The sequence below is a fragment of the Fusarium flagelliforme genome (assembly GCF_020744385.1).
Source record: "Fusarium flagelliforme strain FIESC 12 MPI-CAGE-AA-0113 chromosome Unknown B0J16scaffold_6, whole genome shotgun sequence".
NCBI classification, from domain to species: Eukaryota; Fungi; Ascomycota; class Sordariomycetes; order Hypocreales; family Nectriaceae; genus Fusarium; species Fusarium flagelliforme.
In genome coordinates, this window is record NW_025763508.1 from 924,711 (window position 1) to 948,945 (window position 24,235).

Sequence of the window (24,235 nt, forward strand, 5' to 3'; positions counted from 1 at the left end):
ACTTACTCTGAGTTGGGCAACATCGGGAGAAATAGGAGATCTTGTAGCTGATGGTCCGAGTAATGCTCTGATTCTGAGTTCTGTTGAGACCTGGTTCCTGCAACGCCAAGACAACATCTTCTTCTGGTGTATACACTCCTTCCTTGATGGCCCCTTGATCTCACCATCCATGAAGCCACTCATCAAAGCTTTGACAGTCGGCTGTCGCGGTTGTGTAAGGCTGACATTGACACGTACGTCGTCACATCATCCTTGCCCAGGCATATGTAACGACTCAGTAAAATTACCTCGCATCCGGTCCAGTAGCTTACACATGCTTGATACCCAACCTTCGGACCAGTGAACCTTTCATTCCCCAGATCCACAGAACAAACAACACGTTGACCGCCTGATAATCCGGGGTAAACTCACTGTCTCAAGATATTCAGTCAACGATGTGGGGATATCGTCTTCATGACCCCAGACAGAGACGTCACCCAGTTGCACAGCCGAGTTTACCTTGACAGACGCCAGTTATTCCACGAGGTAACCCTGCCTAAGACCCTCTTGGGTGTAAATCCCCCGCATCCGGGGAAACAAACCGTCATGAATCGTCAAGAGCTAGCGTATACGCCGTGAGATCTGGGGTATCTGTTTTGCGGGGGAGCACGTTTCCTAGGGGCGTGTTTTGTTGGTTGACTGAAGCTCAGTTAATCTGAATCGACTATGTCTTTAGAACTTGGTCTCTGCTCATTTTGATCTCCACTCTCAAGTTTAACGGCAAGTATAGCCTATCGATATGTCCAAGACTAGATATTATCCTTGACCCATCTGGGCAGTATCGCCGTGAGATAGATGCGGAGTTCATGGAGGTTTCTCGGGATGGCGTTGACTAAGTGTCTCGCTTGTCCAGGAACCTCATTGTCACGGCTGTGGCTGGTGACATTGCGTCTCTAACGTATCTCCTCACGATAAGGTTCGCTTGCGTTATCATGAAGAGATGTGGGGGATACGATAACCTCAACGGAGTCTGTGCCGTTAGTCCGTCATCCGGGGAAGAGGACACAACTCGCCACATCTTACCTAGGACTATCTGATGCTTACTCGCCATGAGCTGTTACCATTAATCTGGCAAAGCAATTCTAAAGCTTCAGCTCAACCGGGCGAAGAAGCTCGGATAGTTGAACAGGTTGCAGCACAGATCAATTGGGCGACAAAGTCCTATAATCTGCAACCATCATGACACCAAGTGAGGAGAAATGGCGCTATCACGGACTAGGGGAGATTGAAGTCGGAGTAGGTAGTCCTTGGATACCGTTGAGGCTGAATTCAATGTGCCTGGTGCGGTTGCGCCTCTGCCAACGTCCGCCATAACGCCCGCATATGCTGTGCGGGAGATCATCAGTATCAGGACTGCTTACAGATATGACAGCAGTAGGCAGAACATTCGTAGATGATCGATTACCGTCTGTGAGGTGAGATCGATATTGCTCGCTACTACGCCAGAGATATCACACCTACCCGTTTAGGCAAGGAGGGATAGTCTAAGAGCGGCGTAGTACCGGGATCGGATGAGATCCCGATCATGTGATGAGATCCCGATGCGAAAATCCCGCGATATCCTAGGATATGAGAATATCTTTCGAATCAATTGTCAAGCTGTTATCTTTCTTGCGTCGTATTCATGATTCGAGATATTGGAATGGTAGAGCTCGAGTTATCTTTACGTTGCGAGTTATGGTATCGTATCTGGCCGAGAGGAGTTGGAGCTAACATGAGGCTCAAGATAGCTGCATTACCGCCGATTGGAGGTGGTTGCATGGATGAAGCCACGTTTGTGGGAGTCTGCCGTGACAGGTAGCACAGCGACACCGACGGGCTGGTTCAGGAGGTGACACCCATTGCCTCTGTATGCAGAAACCAGCGCCCAAGAACGGAGAGGGATTTGAGGAAACCCTTTGCAAGCATTGTATACGAGATGCGGCACAGTATTGTTTGCGCGAGTCACAAACCTTACCATGTGAGACACCAACCGCGTTATCCGTTTGGCATACTTGGAATGGGATGTAGTTCTCAAAGGAACAAGCCGACAGCTTCTCAACGCATCATCAGGAACTGACTGAAGAAGCTACCGTAAGCGCAAGAGTACCTGGGTTACTCCGCATGCTACGCGTCGCAGTTCTGGGATCTTAGGACGATTGAATGGTCCTATCATATTGCTGTTTGACCAAGTGTTCCTTGCAGAGATGACGGTCAATACATGGTGGCCAATTACGACTGCAAGATGGTGTGCCTCGTGTATTCTTGCCCAACTTTGACAATACCAGGACGACGGATAGTCTAGACCTTCAGACTAACCCCCATACAGCCAGGCCATCTGCTGAGCAAAGCAGCATGTAATAATTAATTCGCCGCAGTATGATAGCAGTTAACTTTCATTAGCCAAATGATCGAATTGAGTCGAGAGCAGATCTACAGATCGAGAAACAGAAATTGCCACTATCGAGAATTCGGCTTCGGAAGCCGAACTCAAAGTTAATAAATGAATGATCGGCCAAGATGATTGTGCTTCTAGATGACTGTGATGGATGGGTTCAATTGGGGTCTTGGAGAAAAGAAGAGGGTGTTGTACTGCGGAGATACCGTGAGGAGAGAGAGCTGAGTGTGATGAGGAGATGGAGGGTAAGGCAAGGCTATCGCGGTACTGCAGTGTGAGGTAAGGTCTCGTGCAAGGATCGGCATGGGAACCCGACTCCATGGGTCGAAGCTGAAGGGAGTGTTAGTGTTAAAGGGGCAGATAAGAGAGACTCTTAATCAGGTCATCTAGGACTAAGGTGAGCGATTTTGGACCCGGTCACCTTGATATCGTCATCATATCAATCGATCATGAACTAGCATGATAAGAAGACCCATTTAATACACTATACCGTTAGATAGAGAAGTAACGATATAGATTACCGAGAGTCTGGATTGTCCCCGTTATCGTTGTGATACCTCTTCACAATTGATCTTTGTTTGTCAGTGCCACTCGGTGTCTCCTCACATGCCCAACGCCTCATTTAACGCCCCCGAGGCTCTGAACAATTACAGTTTCAGTTGGTTCACAAACTCCAACTCTGTCTCTGGTCTAGACTCAAACTAGACTGTATCTGGGCATTTGACGCTACAGTGAGCCACAGTGACTTAACAGTGACTTACCCCAGATTTGGGAGCATTTAGAGTGAGTGATTTTGATGGAGACCAATGGTGATCAAATGACATACACCCTTTCTATCACTACCGATGAGACGCGATTGTTCAATCTTCCCCAGACTAGAGGCTGCTAACTCGGATCCACCGAGCTACCCACGAGCTTTCCCCGTGGGGTAGACCCTCGTCGACTCCCCACTGACTAGAGGCTATCACTAACTTGGTCTAAACCACAAAGGCCTGGACCATGGCTTGCTACAGTAGCGCAGTGGCTAGACAGGCCATCCGAGATAAGCTCTCTACACCATGCTCGTAGACTGAACACTGTTATCTGTGCCTCTTGCTCAGAAACAGACTAAGGTATTTAATACTCGCTCTTTCCTCCCCATTCCAGTGTTTGTTTTTCTCCTCAGACCTCGTCTCCAACGAACATCTTCCCTCATCACCTCCTTCCTCTTCACCTTTTACTCTCTCCACAATCACAATGTCAGACGACGAAAAGAGAAGAAACTCAGCGGGCAAGGCTTCAGCCGCCGCTGGCGATGCCTCCAGCATCCAATTTGGCGTTGACGATAGCATGGGTCATCTCCATCGACGTCTCAACAACCGTCAGATCCAGCTTATCGCCGCCGGTGGTTCCATCGGAACAGCCCTCTTCATCTCCATCGGTGGAGGTCTCGCCAAGGGCGGTCCTGGCAGTCTTCTCATCGCTTACACACTCTACTCTCTTGTCCTTGCTCTCGTCAACAACTCGATTGCTGAGATGAACACCTACATGCCTGTTGCTGGTGGTTTTGTTCGCTTGGCTGGTTACTGGGTTGACGATGCCCTTGGTTTCGTCGCTGGCTGGAACTTCTTCCTCTATGAGGCTCTGATTATTCCCTTTGAGATTACTGCTTTGACTTCTGTTATCTCTTTCTGGAGTCCTAAAGCTCTTGAAGCTGGCCCAACTGCCGGTATCTGCGCTGCTGTCATTATCTGCTATGGGTAAGTTGCCTCTCTTTAATCACTGCGAACAACACTAACCATCCCAGTCTCCTCAACGTCCTCGCCGTCCGCTTCTATGGTGAATCCGAGTTCTGGCTCTCAGGTGGAAAGCTGATCCTCATCTTCCTCCTGTTCGCCTTCACCTTCGTCACTATGTGCGGTGGAAACCCCCAGCACGACGCCTACGGCTTCCGACATTTCTCCAACCCCGGCTCCTTCACTACATACCTCAGCCAGGGCGATAAGGGCCGCTTCGAGGGTTTCCTCGCCGCCCTCTTCAGCGCCTCCTTCACCGTCGTCGGCCCCGAGTACATTTCTATGGTCTCTGCTGAGGCTCAACGCCCTACATTCACCATTAAGAGCGCCTTCAAGACCGTCTACTACCGATTCTGCATCTTCTTCATCGTTGGTGCCCTCGCTGTCGGCATCTGCTGTGCTTACAACGACCCCAAGCTCGTTGACATCTACTTCGGCGCTGGTGGCACTGGAAATGCTGCTTCCTCCCCCTATGTCATTGCCATGACCAACCTTGGTATTAAGGGTCTTCCTCACTTCGTCAACTTCCTGATCCTTACATCTATCTTCTCCGCCGGTAACACATACACCTACTGTGCTACCCGTGCTCTCTACTCTCTTTCCCTTGAAGGCCGCGCCCCTCAATTCCTACGATACTGCAACAAGAGCGGTATTCCTATTTACTGCTTCTGCATCACAATGCTCTTCCCATTCCTCTCCTTCTTGCAAGTCGCCAACGGCTCTGCCAAGGTTCTCGGCTGGTTGATCAGCATTGTCACTGGTGGCGGTCTCATCACCTTCATGATCATGAACATCACCTTCATCAACTACCACCGTGCCTGTGTCGCTCAGGGTGTCGACCGCAAGACCGAGCGTCCCTACTACGGCTACTTCCAGCCCTACGGTGCTTACATCGCCCTGGCTGTCCAATTCGTCCTCGTCCTCGCTTACGGATACTACGCTTTCCGACCCAAGTTCGACGTCGAGGTTTTCTTCCAGAACTACTCCATGCAGATCCTCGCTATTCTCCTCTTCGTTGGCTGGAAGGTCTTCAAGAAGACCAAGTGGCTCCAGCCCCACGAGGTTGATCTTGTCTGGGAGCGACCTCAAATTGAGGCTTACGAGGCTACCTTCACCGAGCCCCCTGTTGGCTTCTGGACTGAGATGGCTCAGCTTTGCATGCCTTGCTTCTTCCACAAGAAGAAGACTTCTTCTGAAGTATAAATGTCTGCGGATCAATTTATGAGATTTTTGTTTTAGCATGACTATGAATGGATGATATCATTTGCGAAAGATAGTACAATTTACATTGTTCGAATCACTCAATTACTTGTTCCTTTACCTGTGATGACTGTGCACTCTACTCTATTAACAGTTCTTACATTAAGCGCAGTCAATTTGAAGGCCGGCAGCAATCAGATGCAAAGTCACGTAACAGTATGTTGGGAAGCATCTCTTTTGTGAATACTGAGTCGTCGCTGGGTTACAGTGGTGTTCGATAATTTGGAGCATTCGTTAAGTGGTTACTAGGATTCAACGCCTCCCTCGCTTCTAAACACCCCGACCTGCCTGTCTTCTAAAGCTTAGAGCACAAAAAGAAAGCAGACCAAAGGCTTGTCTAAATTTACATAAAATATCTCAATTACTTCATCTCTTAGGCTCTCGGCCGCTAATAGTTTGTAAGACGTTGACACGCGCTTACCATGGACCAACACAAGAGACCGGATCTGCAACATCGCAGATGAGATTAATCAGATAACAAAGCGCCTGCAAATACCACATTTACCCTTCCCAAAGCCACAGTCAGAGTACCGGATTGGGTGACTGAAGCCCGGGGAAGGTTTTGTTTTACCAACACCCTCCACCTCTATCTCTAGGCCAACAAGCGAAAGAGGATCAGGAAGATAATATTTACAGTGTCTCTTAATCCAGTGAGAATAAGGACAGCGATGAGTACGAAGATGAAAATAACCCAGCAAAGTATACTCATGCACAAGCCGTTGCTGCGGGTTACGATGAACATAGATTCATTTCGTTCTTCAACAGCATCCATGAAGACATTGTACGAGGTCTCAACCATATTCCAGGAGATTAACATTGCTTATATTTACTTCTTATAGATTAATAGGCACTAAGTATTATGACATGGCGCTATGCAGGAATTCAAGGATATTATTCAACGTTTCCCTCACCAAGCCCAAGCTGCAGCATCAGCTATATATGCTAAAGACTCCCGATTCCAAGGCATGATCCTGGCTGATCCTCCAGGACTCGGAAAGTCACTATCTACTCTTGCCACTATAGCTGTAACTAGTGGCCTTTATGTCGTTGTTACTCCTCTTGGCCCGCCTCATTATTGTCCATACTTCTGAACAAACTCATGAAACACAGCAGTATCATACGTAGCGACACACTGCAAGTAAGCAGATTTCTCAGCCTCTTCCGTTCCACTGAGCTCTATCATCCTTCGCGATAAAGCAATCACTTCAGGAGAGTGTCTCACGATACCAAGCCATCTTCGTTCATCCACTGGTATCCGCTCGAAAGCCTTTGTCCAGAGGGAATCCCATCTGTCAAGGGCGCGTAGGACCATGGATGTGTAGTCAGGTGTTGTGATGGATGTTCGGCAGTGGAAGACGTGACGCATTAGACCTGTGTAGAAAGGAATTAGTAGTGAGGTTGACCTTGGGAAGGGAATATGAACCTCCGCTGATGAGAAATAGATCTGTGGGATCCAATTTTCCAAAAGACTCTTTGAGTGAGGTCCAGTCATCTGAAAGTAGTCCAGATACAGCCTCATGGCGATTCGATGGATGTGCTCTTGTTAGTTTATGTCTAACCCCTTCAAAAGCCACGCCTGAGTCTGCCTCCCACAGCTCGCTCGAGCAAGGAAGATGTCCCACCATTTCCTTCACAGTCATAGCAGGTGGGTGATTGCAGAATAAACTCATAAGGGTATCATTGGTAAACGTCCAAGAAACCACTCTGATACAAGTCTCTTGACGGATAAACTCCTCCCAGCTCACCTCGTCTGGTCGATGTTTCAGCCCCACCAGACCAGTCTTTCTCAACACTGCGACAAGCGTTGGGATGCGCTTACTAGCAATCCTTCGCCGAGCTTCAGTGTGATTTGTGCTACCCTCGAGACTATTCATCAGAACGGAAGCTTGACATATCTCAAGCATGTGATTAGATGTAAGAGGAGTGATATTCTGATCCGCTAGTCGCTTGAGCTCTTTGAAGATGTACTTCTCCGCAAGTTCGAGTAGTGTTGCTGTGAGGAAGTGCTGAGGAGACTGGTCGAGGTACTGCAAGTAAGCAGTCCCGGTTAGAATGACAGCTAGGAGAAAATGAGGCGCTATCTTGTCGAGATGGAACGTTGACCAGTGGATTGAGGGCTTGTGGTAATATCTTCGACGGAAGAAGGCAATGAACGCATTGTGAAAGTAAGATGTAGTAAAGAAACCTCTTTGGTCGGTATGTTCCAAGCCTTCTTTTAGATGAGGTTTGTTGGTGACCATACCTTGAAGGTCCTTTGACAAGGTGGCGATTCGTGCTGTGAGGGTATCGGTTGCAGTGGATGGAACATTGAAGATGTTCTGGAACTGTAGTCTATCTCCAGAGTTCTCGTAGTCCATAGGCTCATCGAGTAACATATCCGACAAGTTCAAAAGCAGAAACTTGGGATCAACAGTCTCTGCATCCCATTGATCCTGATGTCTCCAAGTCGGCTCCTCCGATGTTCTCTCTGGCTCAGCAGCAACAGTCACATCCAGAGAAGTATGACTGGGATCACTAGCCTGCAACAGAAACGACAAACTATGCCGAGTATCCTTCAGTTTCTCGTTAATAGCAGACCTGTGTGAAGCATCATGGCATAGCGCGCTGTAAACGCAGGCAAAACCTTTACCCTCGCATCGCCCACACGGTAAACCCGCGTTACAAGAAAGCTTCGCTCTCGCACAATTATCACAAGCGCGAAGCTTTCTTCCCCGTTTGGCGTTTGGTAGCAAAGCGCGACCCTTCCGGGCTGGGCATGAGCGGGTATGTCGTCGAGCGACATCTGCTCTACCAAAGGACTTGTTACAGAAGGGGCATTGGGTTTGAGGTGAGGCGGTTGGCTTGCTGCAGGTTGGACATTGTGGATCTGCCATGGTAATGCAATGAGATGGGGTGAGAGGAATGAAGTTGATGATGTGGGAATTTCCCGAGGTGAAGGTGAGATAAGTGGGGTCATGTGGTTATTTCCCGAAGAGGATCACCGTGTAAGTGGGCATGTATTTAATGGGATCCTCTTTGTTCTCTCCTCCCCTTCTTAAATCGACTGTTACTCATTATTTCTGTTGTGTCGATTTCACAATGAATCGATTACAGTTAGCTAGATGTAAGTAATAACGGTATCCTTCATTCAGCTTGACTTACACCGCACAGTTGCAACCAGGCCACTGGCCCTCACGTCAACTATCCAAACACCAACACTCAGCCTTGGAGAACAACAAAGAAGAGCAGTAACAACAGCTGCTACCGCAAATAAACTTACTCCAAGGCATCCTGCATCTTTAGCTGAAGAGAAACCAAGTAATTTGGTAGACTATGCCCTGTACGTACCGCCCTACCTTTCTCAACACCATCCTGACAGATCGTGACACAGAACAACCGTCGACAAACTCGCCAACTGGGCGAGGCAGGGCTCTCTTTGGCCTTTGAGCTTCGGTCTCGCATGCTGCTCTTTGGAAATGATGCACGTAAGGTAAGCAGAGGATTCATGGTGCTGTGGTGAAAGTGTAATTTCGTTATCCTGACATACATTCAAGCATGCCAAGGTACGATCAAGATCGTTTAGGAATCATCTTCCGCGCCTCACCTCGCCAGGCGGATGTTATGATTGTAGCAGGGACAGTCACGAACAAGATGGCCCCCGCTCTTCGACAAGTCTATGATCAGATGCCTGAGCCGCGGTGGGTGATCAGCATGGGATCTTGTGCCAATGGCGGAGGATACTATTATTATAGCTACAGTGTTGTACGGGGAGTTGACCGTATAGTCCCTGTTGATATGTATATTCCTGGATGTCCGCCTACTTCTGAGGCTCTTATGTATGGTATCTTCCAGTTACAGAAAAAGATTAGGAATAGTAGACCGTCGAGGATCTGGTATAGAAAGAGGTAGAGAGCGGCAGATTGGGTATTCTTTAATTGTAAAATGGCATGAGAAACTTAGAAGGGTATTGTTGGTTTAAAATTAGAATGAGCTTTGAAAGAGAAACCGGTCCAAGTCAGAGTAATCAAAGCCTGCCAGTTCCCCCGCCAAGTTATTGAACCATCTCATATCATCCATGACCTGCGGTGGAGCCTCAACCTGAGGCTCTGATAGCGGAACAATAGGGAAACTCTTGACGATGTCACCCAAATCCGTCGCACATTTCTCTTTTCTTCGCTGTTGCATCAATATGAGTAAAGATGCCGTGTTCATCGCCTCCTTCGTGGCGTTGGTGTCGTATACCGTAGCAATGTTACTAAGGCATTGCATGGCATCTTTGAGCTGTGCTAAAGATTCCCTTGTATCGATGGCTAAAAGTAAGCATATGATTTGAAAGGGCACGTTGGCCATCTGATGCCACGGAGAACGAGCGTCGAGGATAGCTTGAGCGGCTTCGATGCCTCTGAGAGTAATTGAGAGTATCTTATCTAGAGTTTTCCCAGTGAAAGATGTGTTCATCGACTGTAATCGCCGGCAAAGACATAGAGCTAGATTGCATTGAGCCATAATCGAGGGCGGAACTGAGTGGACGCGATCAAGCACCACTGATAGCGAGGCCTCGAGCTCAGAAGCATCCCGCGTTTTGTTTGGGTCAAGAGCTGTCGAGTAAGGTAACAGCTCCATGATTTCGTATGTGTAGTCCCCTTCTCTTGCCACTGGCATCTCCAAGGTTGAATTGCAAAGAATAGTTCTGGACCGACCCATATCGAAAGAAATCCAAATATTTAAATGCTCTGCGACAGCGAATAGTCTCCTTCGAAGTTCTGCGTCAACTTGCTCCTCGGCAACTTGGAAAACCGACTCTTCGCTTGGTTCGCAATGCAAGCCTGCTGCTTCCAGCATATGCATAAGAATAGAGCTAGCGATCCACGCTGTATGTGGTGTCTCCGCAGTTCTCAGATAGATCACTCGAAGCAACCACCCTGTGATCTCAGTGGAAGAAGGAGTATCGGACATCTTTTGTTCGAGGATAAATCTGGCGGTTTCTATCAAGTCAAGTTCCAATGGCGATGGTTCAACTTCCGAAAACAAGCATCCAATAGCTGCTATGCCGCACAGGACTGCATCTTCGGATGGATCATATGTGAGACCAGCCCATCTGTTTTGGATTATACGCGAAACCCAATCGCGATCGATGAAGCCGTAGATGATATCCAGTTTTTCAAAATAGATGGTGCTGAGATTACTCATCTCATTCCGAGACAACATTTCTGTAATTGGTCTGGAAACTGGAGACTGCGATTCCCTTCGCGCCCCAAGAAAAGCATTCCATGAGAAAGTGTGCATCCGAGGTGCACTTTTCGGATCCAGCCTCAACGCCAGCCTTCTAAGAAAGGCAGCCCCAGAGTTTGCTTCGAGAGACTGAAGATGGTGCGGCGATGCCGCACGAGGTCGAACTTCTTTTTCAGTATGTACTGGAGGCGATGGAAGAGGCGGCGCCTGATCCGGTTCGACTGTTTTTCTCTTCTTGTTGGCAGGGGTTTTGTAAGTGCACTCATATTCGAAGCGGATACAGGCTCCGCAGGGCTGATTGCCGTCGCATTTCCGTTTTAAATCCCTGCATGTTTCGCATGCTAATCTGGAGCGTTTGCGGCCTTGAGTGGAGGACATGGATTCAGTATTGAAGGTACCCGATGAATAATTGATGAGAGTCTAAGTTGAAATTGGGGAGTGTACGGGAAGTGTAAGCTGCCGTCGGATGGTACGGCCCGAGCGGGTATGTCGGCTATCTCGGAAACTTCGCCGGAACTGATGATAGATCCATCCAAGGTCCGATTCCTCATATATCATTCAAAACTCCAAACATTACAGTCCATGTGATTCAGGAAGTATTAAAATATTATTTTTCATCTGAATTCGAGCCGTCTTACTCGTGTTAAGCTCGGCGACTCCTCTTTCAGACCGAGGCATATGCGCATTACCTTGAAGCCATCTGTATTGGAACTGCATCCTACTAACAGTGAGATCCAAAACTTCTATTAACCATGATCAGTGTGATTGACTCTTGACTTCCAGTCCAAGCGCTCAAAGATTATGAGTATATGGAAAAGCGAAGTTTGGCAGAAGACGATCCTTTTTACCTCAGTGGAGAAAAGTGGCTGGACCGGAATCTTCTAAGACAAATAATCGGAAATAAAGCAGGGAGGCTCGAACAAGGCGATGAAAGCAATGAGTTTGATGCAATTGGGTATTGGCAGAACGATGAGAAGGATGCGGAACTTATCAGTGATACAAGAAGAGACAACTACCGGCGGAATTGGTTCACAGAATTCTACCAACGGCTAGGCATGGCAGCTGTAGCTGGAATCTTTCTGATTGTACCGATGTGGCTAATGGTTCTGCATAATAACCTCTGGACAGCTTTGATCTCTACAACGGTCTTTGTTGTTGTCTTCGGAGTGCTGGCAGCGTGGTTTCTTAAGAGTTCTATGGAGGTCATGTCGAGTATTGCGGCGTATGCTGCCGTCCTTGTGGTTTTCGTGGGGTTGATCACCGAGATGAACAATGACGAAGGGACATGAGTTACGAGATGCTTGGAATAAGTGGATCCAGCGCTAGGATAGCGGACTGTGACCAAGACAGCGGGTATCAAGATTGAGAACCTTGATGATGATGTCCTACTTTAAGTAATTCGTGAGTTCAGCTGCCTCTAGCGTTCAGCCTCGTGGGTCTATGGGCGGAAATGAACCGCATGGAGCGTTGGACCCATGGACTCAGTGGACATGATCTGTGATGATCTTATCAATCTGACAACCCGAGCGGAAGGGAGCCGAGATGTTTAGGCGGATAGGTTAGTATTTATGCATTTGTTCCCTCATCTTTCTTATAGAACTTTGGGGCTTTAAGGTCATTTCCATCAACCCTTGTCAGTCATGGACCGCAAGCCAAAAGCCCTCATAATCGGCGCCGGAATCGCCGGTGTCTCTGCAGCATGGTGGCTCAACAAAGCAGGCTGGACCACTCTCATCATCGAAAGAGCACCAACGATCCGCAGCGGCGGGTACGTGATGAGTCTGTCAGGTCGTTGTCTCGAGAAGATCAAGGCAATGGGTTTATACGAAGATCTCAAAGCCATCTCATACGACGTTGATAGGAACGCGCTTCACGATAACAAAAGTCGTGAGCTTACCAGCTTCAATTATGAAGACGTTCACGGCGGGACGGAAAGTCGCGCAGTTTGTCGAGGGGATCTCGCTGCCTTACTAGCTGGAGCGTTACATGAGTCGGCTACTATCCAATTCAATGGGACACTGGACGCTGTCGCCGAAATTGAGGATGGGCAAAAGATATGGGCGACTCTGAGAAGTGGTGATGTTATAGAGGCGGACTTATTGATCGGTGCGGATGGGATCCGGTCACCTGTTCGGAAGATGTTCTGGAAAGATGAGGATTGCCTGGAGGATCTTGGACTGTGCTATGCGACATACGGCCTTGAACAAAAAGAACCCCTGAGAGCGAGCTATGTCTCATTCAATAGTCTGGGCCATCTGGACATTCTGTATAGACTGCAGGATGATAGACTTGCAGCACTTCACATCTGGCGCGACTATGGCTCTGCGCTACAAGATCGAGCTCTAGGATTTGGCCTTCTGCGCAAGGTCATCCCTGGATCTCCCAGAATAGCCCAAGTCATCGATCGTGCCGAACGGTCTGGTCCATCACCCATCATTGACAGCCTAACACTGGTCAAACTACAACGGTGGTCAAAAGGTTGCGTTCTCCTTCTTGGAGACTCAGCACATTGCCTCACACTCTGATCAGGCCAAGGCGCTCGCATGGCCCTTATATTGGCTGAAGTCTTGGGGAAAGAGCTGATGGCCACGGAGGATATTACACAGGCACTCGTCAATCATGAGAAGAGGCTTCGGCCACCAATTGAGAGGCTACAGGATAGGAGTAAGAGGCTCGCTTCAGTAGTTGTCTGGACACTTAGTGGACGCCTTGTTTGTTGTGTTGTGGGCTGTGAGGCTGCTGGAAATGTGTTCGCAAATCTAACAAGTCTACAGCTTCACTTACACCGAAAGACACACTTTGTAGGCTAAACAGTACTAATACTTCAGCATTGTCCACATTCTAATGGATTACCAGCAACTCGATGCCTCTGATATGATGGATTCCAAAAAGGATATCCCTTCTATGCGTGCAGCTGTGCTCACTAGCATGGTAACACGAGCATAGGATCAGCATCTTATCACTCAGCTGATACCCTGACATGCTGGCAAGCATCCGGCTCCGATTACTACAATGCTGCAGAACAGGCACACTACAACGCCGTTCTACAGCGGAAGCCTCCTGAGCAGGAGGCTACTGAAGTGTGTCTTGTTACGCTTACTCAGATCGACTTCCCTGACCTGAATCCGACTCACAAAGAGCCCCTAACCTCCGAGCCTAATGGCTACGACACCGTTACCCGACTTACACCGCCTCCGATGTTTGCGTAATACGGTATTATTGGAGATTTACAAGAAGAGAGGGAACAAACAAGCTCTCCAGGATTCCGGAATATCGCCACTACTATACAGCAATGGATCGAGAAGGCTCCTGATCTGATTGAAGGAAGTAAGATGTGGGCGAAAGAGGTTATGATTGAAGAAGAGAGATGAGCCGACTGCCAAGAAAAAAAGGAAGACGGACTTGATTGGCGATATTTTGTTGAGCCTAAAGATAGTGAGGATGAGAAAGTATAAGGATGAGAAGGGTTCAGGCTACGAAAGACTAAGAATAAGAGTACCTTATGATAAGAAAGTCTACGGATGTCAGATTCTAGGCTCGTTCTACATCTAATATCTCTCTATAGCCCTGTAGATTTAACTCTTCCAGGCCTGAATATCAACTACTGAGATCGACTACGCAAAAGATCATCTATAACCTTACCAATAGCCAACACCTTCTCCTCCTCCAAGTGCCTTCCAACGATCTGGATATCCACCGGCAGTTGATGCTTCGCCATCTCTTCCTTCTTCTCCTCCCAAAGCTTCTTACACCACTCATCCTTCTCATTCCTACTCTCATGATCCCATTTCGCTCCAAGATCCTGCGGTTCGACCGTACCAGCTGGAATCACCAAAGCCGTATAGTCAAGCAGATTCCACACCTTGGTATATCCAACCCACTTGATACTGTTATGTGGTACAGCAGCGTGTACCAAGGCGGGTGTTATGAGCGCATCTACGACACGACCAGTCTTTTCTGAGATGCTGTTGTTCCACTTTTCTAGGTAGGCTTGTTGAAGCTCGCGCTTGCGCTTGTTGAGTTGCCAGTATTCGAAGACGGAAATGGCCTTTCCACGGTCGACGAGGGTCTGGACAGCAGTGATGAAGGGTTCGCCTCCTACTTCGACATCGCGACGAACATCTTCGAGACCGTCGACGGTAAAGTAAGCGTCCATGACTTCGATGACCTCTGCGTGGCGATCTGGGATCCATTCGATCACTTCGTGGCCGGCGGATCTCAGTGCTGTGACTGTCTCTTCGAGTACGCGAGAGATAGTAGGATGGGGCTTTACGACTCCATCGTCACGAATTATACCGATTGTCAATTTGCGGTTTAGAACGTCGTCATAAGCATTTTGACGCCATGGGATTGGAACGCAACGACAGTCTTGAGTCCAAGGTTCTTGCAGTATGATCTCTTTTGTTACATCGTGGATTGATGACATTGAGCGCGCAAGTGGACCGATTGATGAAGGGACATGTTCTTGGCCATCGGTTGTGACAGGTACACCATAGTAAGGTAGTCGAGGGCTCTGTATCTCGTTAGACAGGATCATCGAGGGAGCGGAAGACTTACACTGGGCTTGAAGCCATACAACCCCATCAAATGAGCTGGCATACGGATACTGCCGCCCAAGTCCGATCCAAATCCTACAAGACTTCCTTGAGAATACAGAAGTGCCGATTCACCGCCCGTCGAACCTCCAGGTGTGTAACCAGGGATAATGGGGTTCTCGGTCAAGCCCCAAAGAGGGTTGTCTGTCTCAGCCCACTAGAGTCAATCAGCTATCACCGTCACCACCCATACAGTCGCGTTCGCTTACCATGATACTCTGTGGAAGGTTGGTCTTGCAAATTACTACCGCACCCAACTTCTTCAGGATGTTGACCAGAACTGCATCTTCAGAAGCTGGCTTGAAAGACCTTCCAGTGTAGCCTAGAGTCGTATCGTGGCCCTTGACGTTGAATTGATCTTTCAAGCTGATTGGGATTCCGTGGAATGGTCCTTTTGTTTTGCCTTCTTTGGTGTAGTACTCGTCGAGTTCTCGAGCTTGAGCTAGAGCATCTTTGAAGAGGATCTCTGTGAGACTAAACTTCTGATCAATATGACTACCTATACCAGAAATCTTTCAAATAGCTTACCAGTTCGTCTGCGTTAATGTTAACATGCGTTCATCAATTGCCAGGAGCCTCAATTAACTTACTCTTTTGTGCGCCTCAATCGCGCTTACACATAACCATCTCAGTACTCATCAACAAAGTTGCGCCAATGGAACTCACCGTGAGATATAAGCCTTCGTAACTTCCTCACTCGAATATTCCCCTTGACCAATCTTTTCTGCTAACAGGGTAATATTGTCGATCCCTGTGATCGAGCTGTGGTACTCTCTTTGCTGTTCAGCATCGGACAACTCTGCCGAGACAAAAGCTGCGATATCTTCTGCTTGTTTCTGTCGCTTTTGCGCAGCAACTTCTTCCCAGTTCTTAGTCGCCATGGTGGAATTTGATGATAGGAAGCCTTAGAGAGTTGAAACAATTAGTATCTAAGTGTCCAAAGCCCGAAGTCGGGAGGGTGGTATTAGTCGGGGTGACCCCGCATATGCTCTTTCCCGAGAATGACCTCCGGGTCAGACCCGATCCCAAACCCGACTGAAGATCAACTAACACCGACATCACCATCACCATCACCAAAAATGCACTTGCAGAATGCGTAGATGAACTTTCTTAAGTGCAAGACCGCTAAATGCCAGGACTCCATTGCTAACTGGAATCTCAATGTCAACAACTCTCAAGGTCGTGTAGGTGGGTTAACAACACCTGCAAGAACGTGTAATTGTCAACATTATGCCAACCGGAGAGTCATTAAGGTTGGGGAATGTTCGAAGGCTTCAATGAAATCATAACTAAGAGAACGTGTAATTGATTCTCGTATAACAGGTTTTCTGATAGGATGCACTCATAATCGGATCTGGAATAAGCCGTCTTACAAGTGAACGCCTCATCCGAGTTATCCGAGTTGGTGCTTTTAAGTGAACAAGACCCCTGCCAAGACTTTTGTAAATCATATCAAACATTCTATACTCCTTTACGAATATTACCATGTCCTCCCTCAAAGTCTTAATTTGCGGCGGTGGTTGCGCTGGCCCAGCACTAGCCTTCTGGCTCGTCCGTCTAGGCCACCGTGTAACAATTGTCGAACGCTTCCCAGCCCTCCGCGCAACAGGAGCCCAAATCGATTTTCGCGAACAAGGAATCCAAACCGTCAAACGCATGGGTCTCGATGAAGTCATCCGCTCAAAGCTCGTTGACGAAGCAGGCGTAGGCTTCGTCGACTCCAGCGGCAAAGTCATCGGTACAATCATGGCCAATAAATCAGGCAAAGGCGCTCAGTCTGTTACTTCAGAGTATGAAATCATGAGAGGTGATCTTGTGAGGATTTTGTATGATGCTACCAAGGATGATGTGGAGTATCTGTTTGATAAGACTGTTGAAAGCTTTAAGCAAGATGATAAAAAGGTTTATGCTTATTTTTCGGATGGAACTTCTGATACGTTTGATTTGTTGGTTGGGGCTGATGGACAGGGTTCGAGGATTCGAAGGGCGATTAATCCACCTGGTATGCCAGATCCCTATCGCCAACTTGGTCTTCATATGGCGTATTATTTCATTCCAAGGGAAGAAGGTGATACGAATATCCGAAGGACATATTCTGCCTCAGAAGGAAGAATGATCTTTCGTCGAACACACAATTCAACTGAGACCCAAGTCTATTTCATCCTGAAAGACGACTCCCCTGAAACATCTGCTATCCACAAAGGAACCGTCGAACAACAGAAAGAATTCTGGTCACAAAAGTTCCGCAACGCAGGATGGCAAATCGACCGTTTCCTCAAAGGAATGAAAACAACCTCAAACTTCTACTCCCAAGAAGTCGTCCAAGTGCAAACCCCCATCTGGTCCAAAAACCGCGTCGTCCTCCTCGGCGACGCAGCACACTGCCCTTCACCCTTCAGCGGCATGGGCACTACAGCGAGTTTTGTGGGAGCATATGTCCTAGCTGGAGAAATCAGTCGTAATCCCGATGATCTACCTCTAGTATTTGTGAACTACGATGACACGCTACGGCCGTTTATCGATGAGGTTCAGAATGTCAAGTTGAATGTTATCAAGACGTTTATACCTGATACGCAGTGGGGTGTCACTGTACTTCAGTGGTTTGCTTGGTTGATTTGTCTTTTGAGGATTCCGGCTTTGGTTTCCAGATTTTCGAGTGAGGAGAAGGGAGGATGGCATTTGCCTGATTATCCTGAGTTGAATTATAGCAAGTGAGCTTGTCATGGGGATTCTTAAGGGTTTCCACTCTGTGTCATGATGGCTCCACTCAGTTGATGACGGCGTTTGATATTGGATATCTTAATTTGAGGTTTTTGATATTAAGAGATCTTCTATAGCCAATTGACTAATCTATTGAGGAACCTCAACGTCCTTGCTAGTGTCAAGCTCCTCAAAACGTCTCAAGTCCATGGGCTTCTCAAGCAGAGGAATGACGTAAGGGTCGAACGTCTTCCAGTAGGGGTTGTTAAGATGATACTCCTGGCTCTGCACAACTAATCAGTACATCATTTCCCTCTTCTAATTCTGAGGTTACTTACGCTCTCTTGCTCGTAGCGCTCAACAATGGTAAAGGCGCGCTTATCAGAGGTGGACTGCATAACGTGCCAAGACAGAGTCTCCTTGTCCTTGGAGTAGACGCGGCTAGCCTCGATCAGCTTAGCGGTGAGCTTCTTGAGGGACTCCTCATCGTCCTTGGCGTAGAGGTGAACGACGATTGTGTAGACCATTTTGAGTTGATTTGATGTGGATATGACGGTTTAGTGGTGGTGATAGCAGAGTTGGAGAGGGGTTGAGGGTATATTGGTTTTATGGTTCTGGCTAGAAGTGGGGATCATGTGATCTCTCCACTGATATCGTCAGATGCGCGATTGCCGCAGATATCATTGAAAATTGTATTCATATGTTTTGACTATTTCCCTTCTCATGAGAATCACAGGTTCCTTATAATTTAATGCACTGCAGTGATTGAGGTTGTGTTCAGTTGTCACCTGTCAGGTCCAGGGTATGGGATTATCGATCACTGAGATCAACCACATGCATGACGACGCCGATTCCAGTTTCACATTATGTATGTGATTGTATAAATGCAACAGTTTTCTCGGTCAAATGAAGACCTGAGAAATTCCAGGCAACTTAAGCTTAATTATCAATGATCCGGGTCGTTGGTACCAACTGTCACTCCAACTTCACGAACCGTTATGGTGGCGCGGTGACATTATCAACGGCGTTTCAGAGACCGCCGATCTCGAAATTCTTCAAGCTTCCAGTGACTTACGACCGCCTACCGTTCCTGTTTACCGAGTTCACGGACATACCGAGTAAAACTTGCAAACGTCAAGCTCCAGTTATCAAATCACTGCAACGACAACGCTCAACCCACTATGATTAGGAGCTTCACCTCCTGTCAAACTTTTAAAGAGTCTAAGCAACGTCTTAGCTTCAAATACATCAACATGTCGTCATCAGTGCAAAACAATCGTTGATTTGCCTTAAAAGATTCTTCAGAACCCGTATGGAAGCTTTCCTTAGCGCCATCTCATCCCTGCATCGCGCCAAGGAAGATCTCTTCACGGATCCACCGCCTCACCGAGGATTACTCCACCGGGAGCCTCACGGCAGTTCTCTCCTTATCAGTGGGTCACAGGGTCAGGGGTGCTGTAATTCCGCTTCGGGTTTGTTTGGAATGCGCGCGAGAAAGACCGGGTGCAAGACTTGTTTTTGTGATGCGAATCTGAAGACATCGTGGCATCGAGATTGTTTGCTAGTTTCTCATGGCAACGGTTAGTGACGGGTATAGGTGTAGCATCGCATAACATCGTATAGTATAGCATCTCATCCATTGATTTGCTTCTCGTGATGTCTGCATTCTGCAACTATCGACTCAGAACAAACCAAAAGGTCATGGGACTCCTAAACAAAAGATCAACATCAATGCAAATAGCCTCAATCGAACGACTGAATCCTTCAATCGCCTCACTAAGACTTCAGGATCGCGCGTATGGCATACGATGCGAGGGTATACCAGGGCAGAACAAAGGGACCCTCCCTGTCCTGGTCCTTCCCTGACCCTCCCGGAGCCTCATGACAGATGCACTCAATACCTTGGCACCGTTACACGAGTCAGAATCGGACTCTTAATATCTACCGAGAAAGACGAGAAAAACCTCAGTGACGCAAAGGAAAAGGCATCACCGCTTTATACTTGAGCGACAAGTTCCACTATAGCTATATCTCCAACATCAACAGCCATGAAAACTCCAATCTCCCACGCTTCAGGTCTCAGCTTCGACACTGATAAGGAAATAAAGAGGATCAGATCTTCAATTAACGCCGAGATATCGGGCCCTTAAGACGTCATACCTTCTCGGACCGAGACCCACACTTCGGCGGACCGGCGCTCCCGGAGGCTCCGCTCTCTTATTCCTTACCTGTAAGTCCGAAAAGGGACCGTTGGTGAAAAAACATCGACAACTCTTCAAATGGCCACCAAGAAAAATGCAATTCATGATGATTAACTGTCAACTAAGCTTCTGGAAGAGAGGCAAATGTTCTAGTTCATGTTGCCCCTGAAGCTAAGGCTAGAGGATCGTCACCTTTCATCTGGTCTTTTGTAACACGACTCGTAGAGATGGAACTCGCCCACCGATACCTCGGCGTCTTCATGGTCGTATAGTGGACCAGAATCTCAAAACTCCACCGTACAACGGCCAGACAATGAAGAACGTGCGATGATAAGGCAAGTAGTCAAGGCAAGGCAATCGATGTCATCATACCAACACTAGCAAGGAAAAGACGAAGCATCGTCGTCCTTCTTATATCTCTTATCTCTTTCTTTCTCTCGTGAGTCAACAGTCACATCTCCCCTTTCCCTTATCACCCATAACCCATACTTGGAGAGACATTGCCCACCATGTCTAATTACATCCCCTCATTCTCTGCCCCAAACTCCAGACCGGGCTCCCCTCTCCCCATAGGATCCCCCTCGGCCTCCAGACCGACCAGCTTCTACGCCAACTCCAGAGCAAACTCGTTTGTGGGAACGAGGAGAAACTCTGCTGTGCCGCCTACCTCTCGAAAGAACTCTGTGGCTCCCCCTTCGCGAAAGAACTCTGTCGCGCAACCATCCTTGGCCAACAGTGAGGAGAAGACCTCTTCCGACCCCGAGTCTACAGATGTTGAGGTTCTGAAGAACGAAAAGGGTGAACCCCTTGCTGGACGTATCGTCGGTGGTAAATATGTCAACGACGAAAATGAGTCTATTGACTCGGAGTTCGGTGCTATCAAGACGGTCGACATTGACATGCCTCTTACCCTAACGGAGGTTGTCAACGAGAATGGAAAGGAATACATCGTACTGGGCTTTGCTTCAGGAGATAAGGAGAACCCATTCAACTGGAACCCTTGGTACAAGCGATCTATCTCTACTATCCTGAACCTGATGACTCTGTTCATCGGTCTTGCGACTACCGCTTACAGTTCCGGTATCGCGAGTATGTGCGAGGAGCTCGACGCGCCCAACATCAAGGGTCAACTAGGTCTCTTCACCTTCAACATTAGCTGTGCCATCGCACCCATGATTCTCGCTCCTTTCTGTGAATTGGTCGGCCGAAAGGTTGTCTACGCCAGTTCATTCCTGTGCTTCTCACTCCTCTTCATCGGACTCGCCCTCGCCCAGGACATCAACACCATCATCGGTCTTCGACTCCTCCTCGGTCTTTTCGGTTGTGTTGGTACCATTCTCGTCGGTGGTACTTTCGATGATATGTACGAGCCTCATCACCGCAGTCGACCCATGGCTATGTTCTCTTGGGTTGCTATCTTTGGAACTGTCGCTGCTCCTATCTACGCTGGTTTCATCAACCAGTCTATTGGATGGCGATGGATTGAGGGTATTCAGGGCATTGCTAATGTCCCTCTCCTGCTCGTCATCTTCTTCTACTTCCCTGAGACCCGTGGTGGTGTCGCTCTTCACAAGCGCGCTAAGGCTCTGCGACAAGCTACTGGTGATGAGCGATATGTCTCTGCTGGCGATATCTTGACTCCCAGTCTGCAGGCTATGCTTAAGGCCAGTTCCGTCAAGGCTATTCACATGCTCGTAACCGAGCCTGTCGTCTTTGCCTTCGGTCTCTGGATTGCCTTCTGCTGGGCTGTTGTCTTCCTGTTCCTTTCAGTCATCCCTATCACCTTCCAGGAGCACCACGGCTGGGGTGAGGGTGTCTCTGGTCTCCCTTACATCTCTCTCTGCATTGGTACCACCCTCGGCTGGTTGGCCCACCACTGGCAGATGCGCAAGTTCGACCGTCTCGTCGCCGATCCCAATGTCAAGGTCACCCCCGAAGCCCGTCTCTACGGTGCCATGTACGGAGCCATGTTCCTCCCCATCGGTCTCTTCATCTACAGCTTCACCCAATACTCACACGTCTCTTGGGTCGGTCCCGCCGTCGGTCTCGCTCCCATCGCTTTCGGTATCTACTTCGTCTTCGAGAGTACATACAGTTACACCGCCGATTGTTACGGTGAGAGCTCTTCGTCTGCCATTGCCGGACAGGGTCTTATGCGAAACACTCTCGGTGCTGTCACACCTCTTTTCGCCAACGCTTTCTTCCACAATGTTGGTAGCCAATACGCTGGTCTTATTCTTGCCTTGTTCGGTACTGTTCTGAGCTTGATTCCTTTCGTCATGTTCAAGTTCGGATACAAGTTGCGAGCTCGCAGCAAGTTGGCTATTGAGATGTAAATGAGCAACATGAACAAAGCAGTAGAACAACTACATAAAGATATACGAATTAGATAGCTGCATGCCTAGACATGATATAATAATAGCACAAGAAATAAATTGTTATGAACATATCTCGCATCCTCGTCTAAGTGAAGTTGTGCCATGACAGATGTGACAAGCTAACTACGACTACTGGGTAACAGAAGGTTATCCTTATCTTTAGTACAAGACAATAATGTTCTAAATGCTGGTATAAATTGGCAGGGAGCTGTCAAATTGTTTCGTTCCTAATATATGAGCGGCCAAGTTCTCTGATACCGTGATGTGTGAGCAACGATAATTTCTCGCCTTCTTCACACCCTCTGGTGCCTGCTCCCATGGTGAACCTTCGAGTCAGGCTGGAGCTGATAACATCCATTCTTCTCTGCTACCCTGTCTTAGGCACCCATGCCCATGTTACTCCAACGAAGACCTTCTTGTTGCCTCCATTGTCGACAGGGAGCATGGCACTACCAGTCATTTTCAAAGCCTGCGAGTCTCTCACAGCTCGCCGACATATCAGCGACTCGATGGGTCCTCTGCATAACTAGGTGTCGCTTACATCAGTTACGATCTGCCGATTTCACCTATGGACTCGCTTTGAGGGCGATAAAGAGAATGTGTGGGATGACTCTATTGAGATAAGTAATCAAAAGTCAGAAGTGTTAAAGACAGGACACAAAACTAGACCCGAAATCAGACGTAAGTAATGCGCGATGTCTGATAAACACCGAGACTTTAGTGTCTGTTCTTGACCGGGCAAATTATTACCGCAGAAGATGGAGTCATACCCCGCCGTTCATGGCCTTGATCCATGTGCGCCAACCGTCTTAGCTGTCAACATGTGTATTGAATGCACTGTTCTGATAGTAAGTTTGGTCCCAGCATCGGTTTGCCTCGTAGAAACGAGTTGTTCTTAAATCCAATGAGCTGTATACTGCAGATCAGGCTTCTAGTAAGAACGGAAGAGCACATCAATAATGGTTTCTGCATCTTCCAAACTTGTAGTATATAGATTCAAGCCACAGTTTCATTTTCAACAATCCAATCACCAGCGACCGTGGTGTAGTGGTTAGCATTAACGCCTTCCAAGCGTTAGAGAGGGGTTCGATTCCCCTCGGTCGCATTTCTTTTTGTCTTTTTTGCCTTTTCTCATTGCTCTATCGATCATGTCTTTCTTTTTTGCTTTAAAAGAGATGATTGTGAAGCGTGGTGCTGTGGTCTTGGGATCAGTGATGATGCCTCTCCGCCTGAATCGGTGTGCATGTTTGGGAACGAACTCAGGCAAATTTCTGGTAGCGGAACCATTCTTCCCTTGTTGTCATGGCGGAATAGGATGGGCCGTCCAGCCAATAGACAATCGCTTTGAATACCCTCTAGGACCTCTTCTCTATTGACGACTTTGTGAACGTCTTCAGCTGGGCGGATTCTAGCCTTATCTCGAAAGGGAGCGCCAAATCGGACAAACGACTTCAGCGGTGGTGCAGTACCTATGTAGTTTCAGAGCTCGCGCTCAGGCGAATGACGGCGTCGTAAATCATCACTCATGTCTGTTGCCAGAACGTACCTAGGCTAGGTACACCGCGGCGTAGGCAGTATCCCATTAACTTGGTCTCAATGCCACGATACTGGCCGAGTCGTGTGATCTGAGGGGTCAGATCAACCATTTGGACTGCATCCTTTGTTAATGTATATCGGTCTATCCTTCTGAGCATAGAAA

The 24,235-nt window shown here is 48.0% G+C and overlaps 10 protein-coding genes and 1 non-coding gene across 11 annotated transcripts; 7 read left to right on the forward strand and 4 right to left on the reverse strand.

The window, feature by feature from the left end:
• The first annotated feature begins 3,387 nt into the window (after positions 1-3,387).
• Positions 3,388-5,486, forward strand: B0J16DRAFT_168983 (amino acid permease/ SLC12A domain-containing protein). Its single transcript, XM_046122372.1, has 2 exons — positions 3,388-4,155; positions 4,203-5,486. The coding sequence occupies exons 1-2, from the start codon at positions 3,653-3,655 to the stop codon at positions 5,392-5,394; spliced, it is 1,695 nt and encodes a 564-aa protein (XP_045979903.1). The 5' UTR covers positions 3,388-3,652; the 3' UTR covers positions 5,395-5,486.
• An 841-nt stretch (positions 5,487-6,327) lies between these two features.
• On the reverse strand, positions 6,328-8,343 carry B0J16DRAFT_168987 (uncharacterized protein). The gene is made up of 2 exons (XM_046122373.1): positions 6,875-8,343; positions 6,328-6,822 (listed from the first exon to the last, which is right to left on the reverse strand). Exons 1-2 carry the CDS (start codon positions 8,322-8,324, stop codon positions 6,524-6,526), a joined length of 1,749 nt encoding a protein of 582 aa, XP_045979904.1. The 5' UTR covers positions 8,325-8,343; the 3' UTR covers positions 6,328-6,523.
• Positions 8,344-8,529: 186 nt separating this feature from the next.
• Positions 8,530-9,375, forward strand: B0J16DRAFT_402714 (uncharacterized protein; the record flags this gene model as incomplete). Its single annotated transcript, XM_046132676.1, has 4 exons — positions 8,530-8,554; positions 8,602-8,770; positions 8,822-8,920; positions 8,985-9,375. The coding sequence occupies 4 exons, from the start codon at positions 8,530-8,532 to the stop codon at positions 9,337-9,339; spliced, it is 648 nt and encodes a 215-aa protein (XP_045979905.1). The 3' UTR covers positions 9,340-9,375.
• B0J16DRAFT_168995 (protein RDR1) lies at positions 9,376-11,255 on the reverse strand. The gene has a single exon (XM_046122374.1). The coding sequence runs from the start codon at positions 11,038-11,040 to the stop codon at positions 9,412-9,414; it is 1,629 nt and encodes a 542-aa protein (XP_045979906.1). The 5' UTR covers positions 11,041-11,255; the 3' UTR covers positions 9,376-9,411.
• On the forward strand, positions 11,191-12,127 carry B0J16DRAFT_169000 (uncharacterized protein). Its single transcript, XM_046122375.1, has 2 exons — positions 11,191-11,389; positions 11,446-12,127. Exons 1-2 carry the CDS (start codon positions 11,341-11,343, stop codon positions 11,949-11,951), a joined length of 555 nt encoding a protein of 184 aa, XP_045979907.1. The 5' UTR covers positions 11,191-11,340; the 3' UTR covers positions 11,952-12,127.
• Positions 12,128-12,302: 175 nt separating this feature from the next.
• On the forward strand, positions 12,303-13,871 carry B0J16DRAFT_387161 (uncharacterized protein; the record flags this gene model as incomplete). The annotated part of the gene is made up of 3 exons (XM_046131647.1): positions 12,303-13,140; positions 13,192-13,326; positions 13,654-13,871. The coding sequence occupies 3 exons, from the start codon at positions 12,303-12,305 to the stop codon at positions 13,869-13,871; spliced, it is 1,191 nt and encodes a 396-aa protein (XP_045979908.1).
• Positions 13,872-14,177: 306 nt separating this feature from the next.
• Positions 14,178-16,556, reverse strand: B0J16DRAFT_346654 (amidase signature domain-containing protein). The gene is made up of 6 exons (XM_046128480.1): positions 15,924-16,556; positions 15,848-15,869; positions 15,786-15,793; positions 15,467-15,731; positions 15,220-15,414; positions 14,178-15,175 (listed from the first exon to the last, which is right to left on the reverse strand). The coding sequence occupies exons 1-6, from the start codon at positions 16,136-16,138 to the stop codon at positions 14,264-14,266; spliced, it is 1,617 nt and encodes a 538-aa protein (XP_045979909.1). The 5' UTR covers positions 16,139-16,556; the 3' UTR covers positions 14,178-14,263.
• Positions 16,557-16,715: 159 nt separating this feature from the next.
• Positions 16,716-18,118, forward strand: B0J16DRAFT_346655 (uncharacterized protein). The gene has a single exon (XM_046128481.1). The coding sequence runs from the start codon at positions 16,743-16,745 to the stop codon at positions 17,970-17,972; it is 1,230 nt and encodes a 409-aa protein (XP_045979910.1). The 5' UTR covers positions 16,716-16,742; the 3' UTR covers positions 17,973-18,118.
• B0J16DRAFT_417007 (uncharacterized protein) lies at positions 18,108-18,653 on the reverse strand (the record flags this gene model as incomplete). Its single annotated transcript, XM_046133649.1, has 2 exons — positions 18,296-18,653; positions 18,108-18,242 (listed from the first exon to the last, which is right to left on the reverse strand). The coding sequence occupies exons 1-2, from the start codon at positions 18,482-18,484 to the stop codon at positions 18,108-18,110; spliced, it is 324 nt and encodes a 107-aa protein (XP_045979911.1). The 5' UTR covers positions 18,485-18,653.
• A 1,909-nt stretch (positions 18,654-20,562) lies between these two features.
• B0J16DRAFT_169044 (major facilitator superfamily domain-containing protein) lies at positions 20,563-22,628 on the forward strand. The gene has a single exon (XM_046122376.1). The coding sequence runs from the start codon at positions 20,668-20,670 to the stop codon at positions 22,492-22,494; it is 1,827 nt and encodes a 608-aa protein (XP_045979912.1). The 5' UTR covers positions 20,563-20,667; the 3' UTR covers positions 22,495-22,628.
• Positions 22,629-23,569: 941 nt separating this feature from the next.
• On the forward strand, positions 23,570-23,641 carry B0J16DRAFT_t236. Its single transcript has one exon. It is a non-coding gene; the product is annotated as a tRNA-Gly (tRNA).
• The last annotated feature ends 594 nt before the right edge of the window (positions 23,642-24,235 follow it).

Coding starts and splice junctions, on each gene's coding strand:
- B0J16DRAFT_346654 (XM_046128480.1), bottom strand. CDS start 16,138: ATGGCGACTAAGAACTGGGAAGAAGTTGCTGCGCAAAAGCGACAGAAA. Junction 15,870..15,923: donor ACGAAGGCTTATATCTCACG/GTGAGTTCCATT, acceptor GTTATGTGTAAG/CGCGATTGAGGCGCACAAAA. Junction 15,415..15,466: donor ACCTTCCACAGAGTATCATG/GTAAGCGAACGC, acceptor GATTGACTCTAG/TGGGCTGAGACAGACAACCC.
- B0J16DRAFT_346655 (XM_046128481.1), top strand. CDS start 16,743: ATGTCCTCCCTCAAAGTCTTAATTTGCGGCGGTGGTTGCGCTGGCCCA.
- B0J16DRAFT_168987 (XM_046122373.1), bottom strand. CDS start 8,324: ATGGCAGATCCACAATGTCCAACCTGCAGCAAGCCAACCGCCTCACCT. Junction 6,823..6,874: donor TCTATTTCTCATCAGCGGAG/GTTCATATTCCC, acceptor CTTTCTACACAG/GTCTAATGCGTCACGTCTTC.
- B0J16DRAFT_168995 (XM_046122374.1), bottom strand. CDS start 11,040: ATGTCCTCCACTCAAGGCCGCAAACGCTCCAGATTAGCATGCGAAACA.
- B0J16DRAFT_169000 (XM_046122375.1), top strand. CDS start 11,341: ATGCGCATTACCTTGAAGCCATCTGTATTGGAACTGCATCCTACTAAC. Junction 11,390..11,445: donor GGAACTGCATCCTACTAACA/GTGAGATCCAAA, acceptor CTTGACTTCCAG/TCCAAGCGCTCAAAGATTAT.
- B0J16DRAFT_169044 (XM_046122376.1), top strand. CDS start 20,668: ATGTCTAATTACATCCCCTCATTCTCTGCCCCAAACTCCAGACCGGGC.
- B0J16DRAFT_168983 (XM_046122372.1), top strand. CDS start 3,653: ATGTCAGACGACGAAAAGAGAAGAAACTCAGCGGGCAAGGCTTCAGCC. Junction 4,156..4,202: donor GCTGTCATTATCTGCTATGG/GTAAGTTGCCTC, acceptor TAACCATCCCAG/TCTCCTCAACGTCCTCGCCG.